Below are 14460 nucleotides of genomic sequence, written 5' to 3' on the forward strand. Positions count from 1 at the left end.
CGGAATGAAACAATCCGGGCGGATGTGATATACCCGTCTAAGTGACTACTTGATTGGGAAGGGATATAAGAACGATGAAGTATGCCCCTGCGTATTCATAAAGAAAACAAGTTCCGGATTTGCAATTGTAGCTGTATATGTCGATGATATGAACATAATAGGTACTCTTGACGAAATAAGAGAAACCGCGAGCTACTTGAAATCCGAATTTGAGATAAAGGATCTTGGGAAAACTCGATTCTATCTAGGCCTTGAACTAGAACACCGAGTTTGTGGAATACTAATCCACCAGTCTGCGTATGTCCAAAAGTCAGGCGATATAACATGGACAAAGCGCATCCTGCTAGCACTCCCATGATCGGTCGAAGCTTGGATGCAAGGAAAGATCCATTTCGTCCAAAGGAAGATGACGAAAAGGAAATTCCCTATCTAAGTGCAATAGCCGCATTATTGTACCTAGCCTAATGTACTCGACCAGACATTGCATTCTCAGTGAACTTGTTAGCTAGATTCAGCTCAGCGCCAACGCAGCGTCACTGGAATGGTATCAAGAACATTTTCGATACCTAAAAGGAACCATTGACTTGGGACTGTTCTTTCCCTACAGAGAGACAAGAGGGACCGCAGATGGAACTACAATCCCTAAAGGAAATGTTGATGGAGAAAGCGCCACTCCCTACACCGAAACGCCAAATGACATTTTGGTTGGTTTTGCTGATACTGGGTATCTCTCTGACCCACATAAAGATCGTTCCCAAACTGGTTATGTATTTACCATTGGGAACACGGCGATATCTTGGAGATCAACCAAGCAAACCCTTGTGGCTACCTCCTCGAACCACTCAAAGATCATTGCTTTACATGAGGCGGTTTGTGAGTGTGTATGGTTAAGAGCTATCATTACACATATTCGAGGGACTAGTGGTTTGAGTTCTACCACTGAAAAGCCTACTTGCATTTATGAAAATAATGCAGCTTGCATCAAACAGATGAAGGTAGGATATATCAAGGGTGATAATACAAAACACATATCGCCAAAGTTTTCCTATAATCAGCAACAACAGGGTCTCCTCAAGATTCAAATGAATCAAGTAAGGTCTGAGGAGAATGTGGCAGATTTGTTCACCAAATCACTGCCTAAGGACACATTTGAGAAACATGTGAAAAGCATAGGAATGCGAAGACTTTCCAAGCTCCCTAGATTAATGTAAGTATCAGGGGGAGGTGTAGACGTCAGGGGGAGTCTAACACACACATGTCATACTCAAATGTAAAAGATGCGTTGTGCTCTTTTCCTTCGACCAAGGTGTATTTTTTGTCCCACAGGGTTTTTATTGTTACTTGGCAAGGTTTTTAGTGAGGCAACAACTCATGCACCATTTCATCTTTGACTTGGCACAAGGGGGAGTGTTAAAGGAAAAACACATTATGTGCCTTCGTCAAAGTGATTGACGGACATGGAATCAAGCAATTAGCAATTACCATCAATCAGCATGGATTACGGACCAATCAGTAGTTAATGTCATCATTGTAATTGTTCTTTCCATTGTAATTCTCTCCCTATATAAAGAGGTTATGAAATGAAATGAGCAGACCAATTCCAATTGTCATTTTACTTTAACATATACTTCTAATTTATAAATTTTAAAAGAAAAAAATAAAAACTGAAAATCTACGGGCAAGACTAGTCTTTATTAATGAAGTTAATTCTCCTTTAAAATTGTTAAATTTATGAACAACCAAAAATGCGCAAAATTTATACAATTACTCGATGTTAAGGTACATATTAAACAGTACTAAAATGGTAAAATGCTTGATGAATCAAATGATAATTTAGTACAATTGAGCATAAAATTCACTGAGTATATGAATATCATATCTTTCTATCAATGAAGAGCTACGTACTAACAAGCTTAAACATAACGTCCTCAGTCTAAGAGGACAATAATGAAGCTAATAAATCTCTGATACACCATAAGCCCAGAAAGATGGTCACATAGACCATAAAGGCTACAAATCCGACAAAGTTCCAACATTGTTAGAAGTGGAACATCAACATACCAACCGGATAAGTGGCTTTAAATATGTGAAGGATTGACATGTGCTTGAGTCAATTCCACATCCTGAGCAGTGAATACACGTGATAAAAAGGTGTGAAAATTGTCATCAATTGATCAACGGGGTATTGTAGTGAGCCAATAACACGACCACTTATGTTCAGACTTAATTAAACAACAAAGAAACTAAACAGAAAAACCTAAATAGAGAAAATAAATAAATAAATAAATAATGCATAGAGGTGCTACACCCAGAGGCCCAGACTCAGCCCAAGGCCAGGCTCGAAATAGGGAACCAGGCCTGAAATAGAGAACCAGGGTCAGAGCCAAGCCGAAGAGCACTAAACCAAATTAACTCAGGTTTCTGATTCCAGGCCCACTCTTGAAACTCAGTTGCAGCTCCCACCTTCACGTCAACTACATCACCACCATCCTCCGCTTCTAAACCTAAACCAAGATTCAAAAATGGGTGAGCTCCACGCAAACAATCTCCTCTCTGGGCAGAACGCTGTAGCAATAACTCCAATAGCGTTTGGCCGAGAACTCTTTCTAATTAAGTTTTACTTTTTCTTTCGCGTGTGGGGCGTACTAAAAGAAGTAAGTAAATGACTGGTATGGAAAGATTAAAAAACCTCACCCGTATAATCATACCAGGCCAATTTGACTCGAAAAATGTAATGAAGGCATTACTTGTGAAAAAAAAAAAAAAAAAAAAAAACTGGTTTAATGTCAAGGCTTGATGTTAAAGCGGGCGCGGCCTAATGAGGACCTAAGCCATGCTTGCTTGATATTAATCGGGCAATTTGGAGTTAGCCATCCAATTGGGCTAGGAACCTAATTAACTTCTTATGTATGAGACAATTTACCGGCAAACTGAAGATTAAGAGGGACGTATTACATGAGTAACTTCGTTGTCTTGTTTAATCCATCAACTCAAAATTCATATATACTCTAAATTAGCCAGCGTTTTGTGGTTCAGATCGATTCATCTAAGGGCCCTTCCCCTATGCTGAAGCTGGAATCCTAGACAACCTATTTATACACAACGATACTATTCAAGTTCAATATATTGATAATTGGAAAGGCTATTCAACATGTCGGTCGTATAATTAATAAAAACATACCCAAGGAGCTAAATCATAAAATGAGGAAGATGAAGAGAAGGTGCGAGGGTAAACGAGTTCAGCAATGAACGTCTGGGAGGCTGAACATCATCAAATCACATGATGTTCCACTATAATGTACAACCTGCCATATGTTGTCATTGCTGATCAAAAACCCAAGAATAGGGAACACTAAGCTAGGAAAGAAACAACGTATCCCAAAAGATCCATTGCAACTCTATAACAGCCCACTAATTGGTGGTTATGTGGTTGAGATTTTTAGCAGTCATTCTTGTATACGAAAGGCAGTTTTGTAATAAAATCAACTGCATAATATCAGAATTTACATGAATGTAAGGCTTTCAGTGGGAAGCGTATTTCTTATATACACCATATGACACAACTTTCAAGTTCACTTACTGCAACTCCACTGCACAAGATTTTCATGAAGATGTATACATGGAACCTTCAAATCTTAAACATCACCGACATCGAATCTTAATGATGATTCCTTTGTGTCAAGTGCTTCATGAATAGAAGCAGTGCAAACAACAACCTGGGAGAGAGAAAGAGAGAGTTTTCAGCAAACAAAAGAAGATAAGTCAGTTGAGTATTCAACTTGTGACACTGAGTTAACCATCTTTTTTTTTTTTTTTTTTTTTTTTCTTGACCAGATAGCCAATACCATCCTGCACCCAAACGTGAAATTCAGGAAACTTGAGCACATATGATTATATGTGATAATCGTCTTCATTAACAACACAAATCTTACTGGCATCAGGGAGGGGTGGGGTGACAATAAAAAGAAACCTTGAAAGAAAAAAAAATCTTCAGTAACAACAAATAACATTTGGGTAACACCCTTAAAACTGTAATGAACTAAAGATATCTTCAATCATCAACTTACTCGACAATACCAAGAGTGAGGGAAAACTGCCACTCTTTCCAGTCAAGCCTGACTATGAAAAACGCCTTCCCAAGAAACTCAATGATGATAAGCTACAGAACAGCAACATAAAGTGTATTCAGATGGGAGTATATGTATCAAGCCACACGACAGAAAAGAAAAAGAGTACAAAATGTCGCACCTGAATCACAAGAATTATTCCCACTATTCCCAGAAACACGGAGTTAGCAGTAACCCATTTCAAAGGATGGTCCACTATACCAGTCTTTTGAACTCCAAATTCAATGGAAATCTGAGATATGAACAAATTAGATTCCTTGAAATGATAATAATGCAGCATATGGAATTAAATGGAAGAGAGTAGCAGATCAGGGGTTGTTAATGTATAGAACGCAATGAATAGATAACTTTTTTTCAAATCATTTTGCTTTATAACATCCTAATTCAAAATGGGAAGCTTGTCATAGTCCTCATATTGCTGATGGCATAGTAAGGTGTCTTTTAGAAAAATTTAGACAGAAAAAATACCTAAAAAAGTAAAAATACAAACACAGGCAGCATCATGAAGAGAACACATCACGAACTGCTGATGTTTAGAACCGGAAATGAATATTGAACTATTACAAAACACTTTGCTTTATAACACCCTAAATCAAACCCAGAAGCTTTCTTTTGATTAAAAACAAAGAAAAGGGAAATTACTTTCTATTTAACTAGTGATGACTAAATTACCTGACAAATAACAAATGTGTTGAATATCATTGTATTTTTCACTTTGGTGGCATGGTCTCTGGTATAATTTTTCAGTAAACTCCCTCCTTGAAAATTGATGACAAGCAGGGCAATAATTAGGTACAGAACCTGAAAGTTCCAAGCCACATTTACAGTAAAAAATTTATCAAAAAGACAATGGTAATACTTTTGATTGGTTTAGTTCAAGAAAAGAACATGTACCTCTATCAACAGTCTCCTCCACCGAATATATTTTATACAAGGTTTTCTGTAAAATATTGTACCAGAAGTGCGTTACCATAACCATCACAGAATTTGGTTTTATTGACTATTGAACTCAAAATTCAAGAGATATGGGTCTAGTTTAAGCAACCATATCGAAAGAAGAACATAATATAACTATATCAGTGAAAAACAAAAGTGAAGAGACTAGAAAAATAATCATCAAAACTAATTAGTTTCTTAGTTCTTTGAGCATGAGGCAGATTATGATACAACAATTTTTGACCGGAGTTTGCTACCATTATAGCTGACTGATTTTTCGCAAGGTCAATCACTGAATGGAGAATTGTAAAGTTATAAAAATAGACAGTTGGACTTGGATCGATGAAGTACAATGTAGAGTGGGAAACCATGACACACACACACACACACACACCTATACATACGTACATACATATGTATCTATTCTTATATGGGGTCAATGGAAACCAACTGATTCTACTTGACCATCAAAGAAATCTTACCCTCAGTCAATAGGGGATACGTTCATCAGGTCATCAGCCAGAGATTCAGTAACCAATACTAGTGGTCCAAGACCAAATATGATAACATTCACCCACACAAACTGTGCAAAGGACAAGGAAAACAAATTAACACATCCACATCCTCAGGTGCATCAATGGAGAGATATAAAACAGAATGTGAAAGAAACAGAGAAAAAACCTGCACAGCATTGAGCGGAATGTGACGATAGTATACTGCCGCCAAGCAGTTTATAGTTACTGCTACACTATTGGCTGTAAGTTGCTGCTGCATAACTCTCAGAACCTTTTCATGCATAGATCGTCCCCATCTGAAACCCTGAAGAATTTTAATGTCATTCATGAATCAGCAATTTAAAGTAATAAAAAGAAGATCCAACATCCAGGGACATAAAATATATGTTTGGAAGTAGGATTTGCTACACTAAATTTTATTTTTGAATCACATGCCTCATACATTTTTAGAAAAAGTCACATCTTTTGATGTCAAAACTTTGATATCATGGCCTTTGGTGTGTCCAGACACCGAATAAACCAATGCAAACTGATATTGGCTAATCCTTTTTGGTTTCAGAAAAATTCGCCAAATTTCAGTACAAGTCCTTACAAATTCCAGTTTAAACAGATATAGAGCTTATTCTTGAATGAAGCATCCCATGTGCTAATTGCTACAGATTAAATTACCGCAGCTCACCAATTCAGTCATCAAGTTTTGTAGCTAAATAGTATTGGAATATTTCATTTATCATATATGGGCTTACTCTGGAGTCTAGACCTCAGTTGACTATTATAACAACTATATACTCTCATATTTACTGGAATATCATTTGGTACGGAAAATTCAGTTAAAACCGAGTATTATTGTATAAACTATTTTTTAAGCCAGCAAGACTTTCGCTGGAGTTATTTTCTGCTGATCACGAGCTGACAACTGTCCTTCAAGAAATCACCATTTTTTTTCTCCCAGAAAGAATCTAGAAGGGAATAAGAGGTTCAAACTCTCCACCATTGGATTAAAATCCCCCACTAATTTCAATTCAATCATTCCCTCACGAATTTTACCGAAAAAGCAACAAGGAAGATAAAAAGCAACAGCTTAAACAAACCTTGGCTACAGTAGCGAAATTGCCATCCAAGACTATGAAATCAGAACTCTCTTTAACAACTTCAGTCGCTTGTTTACCCATAGCAAGACCAATTCGGCCTAAATGTGAAAGAAATAGATATAACATGTAAGAAACACCATCACGCATCACATGTCAGAATATAAATCCACTGTTGGCTTACATCCTAACTTTATAGAAATGTAGTAAATCAACAAATTAACTCTATCACGGTGACAAGCAGGATTGCAAGAATATATATAGCTGCTAAAATAAATAACAAGAAAAAAGCAAAAAGAAAAGGCCAAATACACAGATGGGCTACATGAGGGTTACCGACACTTCAATTGGTCAAGAAACGGTAAATGAAGTACACATCCAAAAGTAAGCATACTGTGGTAGAGTAACCATCAAGGTTAAGACCAGATGCTAGGCCTTTATGTGCATAAGGCACATGATATCCCCCATCTAAGTAGTTGTCACAAAAGACCTCAAAGAAGATTATAGCAGAGAAATTTTTTTACTTAGGTTTCAAAGAGAAGATCAAATAGGGTGGAAATTTTAAACGAGACAAGTACAGAACTGTACCTTCCAGTTACATTCAATCATATATTCACGTCTACAAACATAATTTAATGATGTATCAACCCCATTTGTACTCAGAACATCTGAGGAGCTCCCAAGCCATTCGCTCTCCACGATTTCTACATCACTGTCAACCTCTGGCTCCATATTTGCAAGAACAAACAGTCCCCAAGTAGCTACTTTTACTGGTGTAAGCCCAAACTCCTACCCTTCATGGTCAGACATATCAACTAGATTATCCCCCCATTTAGACGGTAATTATTCAATAGCAGAATACGATTGCATTAAAAAAAAAATGTCAGAGCATACATGTTTATTGAAGTTCTGTATTCCTGTTATTCTAGTTGCCTTGAGAAGTGCGCCGTCTAATCCATATGTCCACCCCTGCAATATGGTCAGCATGTTTGTGTAATCATGTCAAAGAAATAATTTACAAAACAAGTTCCTAAGTAGAAGCTAGCAATCAACATGGAGCAATCTCAATGTAAAAAAGTAAAACTGACATGATAAGGGCACACAAAACACGACTTTCGGCCACTTCCGTAGGCAAGAATTGAGGCATGATGACGACAAACATTGTGGAAAGCTTGAAGCTTGCCATGCTCATCTCGACACACAACAAACTCTACATTCCCCAATCTGCCAGTTCATCAAAAGTCATTAGAACCCAAAAATCCAAACACAACTCAACTACTAATAACTCGTCAAAAAGCTTCAATCTTGAAAAGCAGACCTGCCGGTGAAAAAGTCCCCAGGATTCTTTATCTGTTCAGTATATCCTGAAAAAATTGAAAACAATTTCAGAAGCTCATAGACTGATTGTTGTAATCATTAGAGAGATGAATCAAATAGGAGCTGACCTACGGCTTGCCAGCCACGGTAGAAAACGGAGTCGAGTTCTTGAGCATAAAAGGAAGGGTCGGTGTACCATGAGCTGGGTGGAGTCACGGCTCGCTCTATTGGGATTGTCGGGTCGAATTGATCCACCAGTGTCGGGGCTCCCACTGAATGATTGGGGAGAGACAAGGACTTGAAGATTCTTCTTGAGTTCAATGGATGGGGAAGGTAAGGGCTTTTGGGTCGCATCGGTTTGGGTTTGAGGCTTGCCATAGTCATAGTCATCGTCGTTTCCATGCTTCTGTGCTTTTGACTTTTTTTGCTTTTCCCCTGTAACTGCAACCGCCCAGTTCCGTCTGGTCGTTGGAAATGAAAACCATCTAAAACTGGAGTTTCTGATTCCTCGTGTGACTCACTTTTCGATTATATTTCGGCATCTCGATCGTTCAGTTTTTTTGTTATAATATATGGATCAAATCTGTAAATTTTCAGCTAAATTGATGATCATTAAGGTATCGAACTAGTTTAAATCAGTGGACGAACCGAATCTGTCCAACCTGAACTGTTCATATTTATAATTTTATATCGCAGTTTTAAATGTTTTAATGATTATCAATTTAGCTGAAAATTTGCAAAAGTTATCTACTCATATAGACCTACAAACTTAGCGGTGGAGATGTGATCGAAAAGTGGGTCTAATAAGATATCTCTTAAAATTAAAAAAATAAGGATCCCTCACTATATATATGCATGTATTGTCTAATATATTACAATACACACATTGACACACACACACACACACACGTGTCTATATATATAATGCTTCTCTGCTAAGGACCTTTGCATATATTAAAATATGCGAATTTCCTTGATAGACTCACTTTTCGATCGTATATCCACATTTCGACCGTTCAGTTTTTAAGTTTTAATGTATAGATCACTTATGCAAATTTTTAGCTAAATTGATGATCGTTAAGGTACGAACTAGATTAAATTAATGGACGAATCGAATTTGTCCAAGCTGAACCGTTCGTGTTCATAATTGTAAATCGCAGTTTTGAATGCCTTAATGATTATCAATTTGGCTGAAAATTTTGCAGAGATGATCTACTCATATATAACTAAAAACTGAACGGTTGAGATATAGATATGCGATCGAAAAGTGAGTCTATCAAGGAAATCTGCATATTTTAATATATCCGGAGGTCCTTAGCAGAGAAGCACTTTATATATATATGTGTGTGTGTATTGTGAATATATAATATATAAGGTCTGCTCACCTAATGGACAGTTTTTAAGGGACTGTGAGGGACAAGTGAATATGACGGCTGAAAATAAATGCACAGTTTTAAGTTATTATAATTTCTGCTTTTATATTTAATATATGTGGTTAAGATGCATTTGTCTCTCACAATCCCTTAAAATTGTCCCTTAGGTGAGCAATTTTGTATAAAATATTATGTATTGTCTAATATATATATATAAAGCCGTTCGAGAGCGGACGTCCGCAACCCAGAAAAAGTGCGGACGTCGCTCCTCCGGCCTCGATCGAAAGGCGACGGCGCGGCGCGGCTTGCCGGAGGGACGCTGGGGGTCGTGCGGAGGGGTCTGCGGTCCGGTGGAGTCGCCGGCGATGGTTATGCGGTGCTGCACAGAACCTGCAACTGCAGGTGAGGTGGCTGCCCAGAAACCGGCAAGCCCGACCTCCTCCGACCTCGAACGCCGCCCAGAAGAGGTCTGGGACGCCTCCTGCCTCCCTCCGGCCAGCCCCGCGCCGCCGCTGCCGCCTGGAATCCGCTGCTGCATCGACGTCCGCACTTTAGCGAAAGTGCGGACGTCCGCTCCTGATCGGGCCTCTATATATATATATATATATAACTACACATAGAGTATAGTATTTTATTTGCGGACTTATGGACAAATGGTATTTACGGGCCTGATTGAATGAGATTCTTCGGGCCTTTGGCGGGTTAGGTCTATGGGGCGAGTCGGGCTTAAAACTCTTAAACCAAGCCCGACCCTCAACACCAACGGGCCAGGCTTTCACGGGCCTCCTCGACCCATTGATTCGTAGGCCAAATGGAAATCCCTATTGTAATCTATCTTGAGCAAAATTTCAAGAATAGTACATGAACTTTTTTACACTGACGGATTAAGCTTGCTTAACTTCTGAAACTATCACATAAGTACATGGAGTTGAAAACCCGACCCAATTTAAATACATCGTCATCTGCTCCATTAGTTTGTGTGGTTTCCGTCATATTTCTTAATCTGTCTCTTCAAGGATGTCGAAAAAAAGGGTTGAAACACAACAGTTGATACAGACACCCTCACCAGCTCCTCTCCTCACCGCCAGTATCACCATCAACCGCGGCCGCCTTGTCTCCACCTCTAAGATATGGCCCAACTCGCCCTTCGTGAAGCCCAATCCCAATAATTTCTTCAACTCAGATCTCACCCCACCTACTCACAAGGACTCACCTTTGAGAAAAATATCCCAACCTATTTCAGACTTATCTGAGAAATTCCAATCCTCATCCATTTCAACCCAATACAAATAATTTTAGTGATAGTCAACCCAATACAGAGAGATGAAGAAAAACTCAGATGGTGGAAGACGAAACACTGGCCTTCCCAGGACTGAAAGGAGTCCTTGTCGATGGAGTCAATGTCTTCGACTTTGTTTTTGAGGGTTGCCGACATAAAGGGTCGGAGAACAAGCTTGAACAGATGGGCTTTCGTCAGGAGCAGGAATTTCACAGCTGCTGGACTCGAAATCATCACGCAAGGACATCCCAAGTAGGAATGGGCAAACGGGGGGCGGGGGCGGGGTTTCCCATTACCCATGTGGGTTCCCCATTTTTTATTTTTTATTTTTTTCAACCAGGGCATTTTTATAATTTTTCTGATTGCCCATGAGGATCCGACAGTTGGATCTTCGTATAATTGTGAAAAGACGATTCAAAAGGAGATTCGTGAGGATTCGACCGTTGGATGGTCGTATAATTTTATGAGGATGATTTTAAAGGCGATCTGGGACGATCCAACAGTTGGATCTTCACATAATTTTGAGAGGATGATCCTAAGGGCGATCCGTGAGGATCCGACCGTTGGATCTTCGTATAATTGTGAAAAGATGATTCAAAAGGCGATCCTTGAGGATCCGACCGTTGGATCGTCATATAATTTTGTGAGGATGATTCTAAGGGCGATCTAAGACGATCCAACCGTTGGATCTTCACATAATTTTGAGAGGATGAACCTAAGGGCGATCCATGAGGATATGACCGTTGGATCATCGTATAACACTACTAGCAAATTTGACTATTCACACTGATTAAAATCAGTGAGTATAATATCTCACGGATTGGATTTCTGTCCCATTTGAGGGGGGTGGCCTTTGGTCTCTCCACACTGATAAAAAAATCAGTGTGAACTTTTTTGTGGGACCAGCACATGCTCGCATGAGATACATATAAATATAATATAAAATTTATCTTTAAAAATCAGTGAGAATATTAATCACTAAACTAAATCTGCATAAACTACACAGTAAAAATAGAATTAGTTAAATAATGTTGAATATTAAGTTATTAACCAACAATATATATTTGAAGAACAACCAATAATATTAACTAATTATTAAAATTCTCATCATATTCGATACAAGGAGGGAGAAGGGGATGAATGTCAATAAATATACAAACAAAATATACATGATTGAACAAAGAAACACACTCCAGATTAATTCTTCATTTCTTCATCTTCCCGTTCTCTTCATCTTCCCCTTCGTCTGCTGCATCTCCAGAAGACCAGAACCCCCTCTGTTTGCATCTACAGAAGATCGATCAGAACCCCCTCTGTTTTTGTCAATTGATGATCAATATCAATTGGAAAGGCATGAGTGCAGATGCAAAAATCAAGGGGAAAAAAATATTACCTTATGCCAAATGACACCTGAGATCAAGACCCAAGTATTTGCTATCTTTTGGAATGTTAGCCATTTAAAACAAATAAGCATCGACGATCAGATTATCAGATTATAAATCAATTTATAACCTGAAAAAAAATCAAGAAGAATGATGCTTATATTTAACCACAAGAGCACGAGGCACGGGGGTAACTTAAACCAAAATTATTCACTCATTTTATGAGCAGCTTTTTTGAGAGGAACTTTAGTTTGACTTGGAGTTTGGAACCCATGATGCAGAACCCCACTTTTTATTGTATTGGAAGTGAAATACCTGGAGGAAGACGACGGAGTATGATTTTATATAAAATCCAAAGAAATTCCGGATCAGAAAAGAACCATGAAAGGCTATTTCACTATTTCACTAATTCAAGATCCAATAACAAATTGAACATAGAGAATTGAGATAAAGGATCAAAGAACAGACCTGGAATCGATCTGCTTCTTAAATCCAAGATCAGATCTGGAGTTAAAGATATAAGAGAGAGAGGAAGAAAATCAAGCGATCCGGTACGGAGGAGTCGTGCTCTCATTCGCTTCGAAGAAAATCAGATCTGGGTTCTTTCTCTCTGTCTCCAAACACCTACCGGAGTTTCTGTTGAGCTGCTATTGAAATGAAGATGACTATCCTCCGTGCTCTCTGATGAATCCTATACAGAGTACACCGCGATAATTTTCCAACTTAATTCTACATTTTCCTAGTATTAGAGTAAAAAAAGGAAAAAAAAAATTATTCATACAGATAACTGTATGAAAAATGTTTGCTACAGACGTCTATGACTATATGAGAATAAAATTATTCAATAAATTATATTTTTGTTATTACTCACAGATATCTGTGTGTAAAACCTAGTTACATATGTCTGTAAGCATAAAATTATTCAATAAATTATATTTTTGTTATTACTCACAGATATCTGTGTGTGTAAAACCTAGTTACAGATGTCTGTGAGTATAAAATTATTTAATAAATTATATTTTTGTTATTATTCACAGATATCCGTGTGTGTAAAACCTAGTTACAGATGTCTGTGAGTATAAAATTATTTAATAAATTGCATTTTTGTTATTACTCATAGACATCCGTGTGTGTAAAACCTAGTTACAGATATTTGTGAGCATAAAATTATTCAATAAATTATATTTTTGTTATTATTCACAGATATCCGTGTATGTAAAACCTAGTTACAGATGTCTGTGAGTATAAAATTATTTAATAAATTATATTTTTGTTATTATTCACAGACAATCAGACATCCTTGTGTAAAACTTTTATCACTGATGTCTGTGAGTATAAAATTATTTAATAAATTTTATTTTTGTTATCACTCACAATTATCCGTGTGTAAAAATCTCTCACAGATGTCAGTATCTGCTAAATATGTGGGACACACGGACATCTGTGAGAGATTTTATATCACACCGATTTCAGTAGGCAATAGTGTGAACATGTGCTTATGTAGGGTCCAGTTGATCAATTCACACGGATGTCTGTATCTAGAAATCAAATCACACAGATGTTTTATCAGTGTGAACATCAGTGTGGGTTGCTCATTTTGCTAGTAGTGTAAATCGGTAAAGATGATCCTCTAGGTGATCAGTGAGGATCTGACCGTTGGATCTTCGTATAATTTTGAGAGGATGAACCTAAGGGTGATCCGTGAGGATCCGACCTTTGGATCATAGTATAAATCGGTAAAGATGATCCCTCTAGGTGATCTGTGAGGATCCGACCGTTGGATCGTCGTATAATTGTGATTTGTGAATTATTTTTTGTCAAAAAAGGAAAGGAAAAAAAATCTAAAAAGATAGAAAATAAAAAATTTCAAAATAGCAAACCAAAAAAGTTCATATAGAGAAAATGGCAAATGCAGGGGCGGGGGCGGGGCAGGGAATCCCCCATTTGAAAATATCCCTAGATGGGGAACGGGGGCGGGGGAATCCCCCGTTTGCTCATTCTTAATCCCAAGATGTAGGTCTTGACTCTTGAAGATATACCTGAACTTGTATCAATTACAAACACAAGTAAGACTACTTTGATGAAATGATGTGAAGTACCTGTAATTGATTAGCTACCTCTTAATTTTGGAGGCGAAGAAGACATTTGGGTTTTGAGAGTAGAGCTGGAAGGTTTCGCCGATATAAGGCCACTCGAGGGAACCAGGAGGAAGTGGGATTTTGCGGCGAGCGGAAATGAGGAAGAGCTCGATGATGGAAAGAAGAAGAAGATGAGAGCAGAAGATGCAAACATGCAAAACATGGAGTTAGGCTGAGTAATTCCATGTCTGATTAGTTGGGTAATGAAGTATGGCGAGGTAGAGAGAGAGAGAGAGAGAGAGAGAGAGAGAGAGCAGAAATGGTGAAGGAGAAGAGGTAAGAATGAGTTGGGTATGAGAAAATAC

General features: G+C 38.0%; 1 protein-coding gene and 1 long non-coding RNA gene across 10 annotated transcripts; both read right to left on the reverse strand.

The window, feature by feature from the left end:
* Positions 1–3430: 3430 nt before the first annotated feature.
* LOC133709243 (choline monooxygenase, chloroplastic-like) lies at positions 3431–8504 on the reverse strand. 9 transcript variants are annotated; one of them, XM_062134923.1, is made up of 14 exons: positions 8112–8504; positions 7985–8030; positions 7755–7890; positions 7561–7635; positions 7255–7455; positions 6670–6767; positions 5745–5882; positions 5546–5646; positions 5022–5067; positions 4800–4928; positions 4249–4359; positions 4068–4159; positions 3933–3970; positions 3431–3716 (listed from the first exon to the last, which is right to left on the reverse strand). In XM_062134923.1, the coding sequence occupies exons 1-6, from the start codon at positions 8383–8385 to the stop codon at positions 6702–6704; spliced, it is 798 nt and encodes a 265-aa protein (XP_061990907.1). In that variant the 5' UTR covers positions 8386–8504; the 3' UTR covers positions 3431–3716; positions 3933–3970; positions 4068–4159; positions 4249–4359; positions 4800–4928; positions 5022–5067; positions 5546–5646; positions 5745–5882; positions 6670–6701. The 9 variants fall into 9 exon arrangements, with proteins under 9 accessions (XP_061990907.1, XP_061990905.1, XP_061990906.1 ...); XM_062134921.1 differs by having other exon boundaries at positions 3431–3849; XM_062134922.1 differs by lacking the exon at positions 3933–3970.
* A 3157-nt stretch (positions 8505–11661) lies between these two features.
* On the reverse strand, positions 11662–12820 carry LOC133709246 (uncharacterized). Its single transcript, XR_009846186.1, has 3 exons — positions 12486–12820; positions 12029–12332; positions 11662–11948 (listed from the first exon to the last, which is right to left on the reverse strand). It is a non-coding gene; the product is annotated as an uncharacterized LOC133709246 (long non-coding RNA).
* Positions 12821–14460: the final 1640 nt, after the last annotated feature.

The sequence above is a fragment of the Rosa rugosa genome, chromosome 5, assembly GCF_958449725.1.
Source record: "Rosa rugosa chromosome 5, drRosRugo1.1, whole genome shotgun sequence".
Lineage (NCBI taxonomy): Eukaryota > Viridiplantae > Streptophyta > Magnoliopsida > Rosales > Rosaceae > Rosa > Rosa rugosa.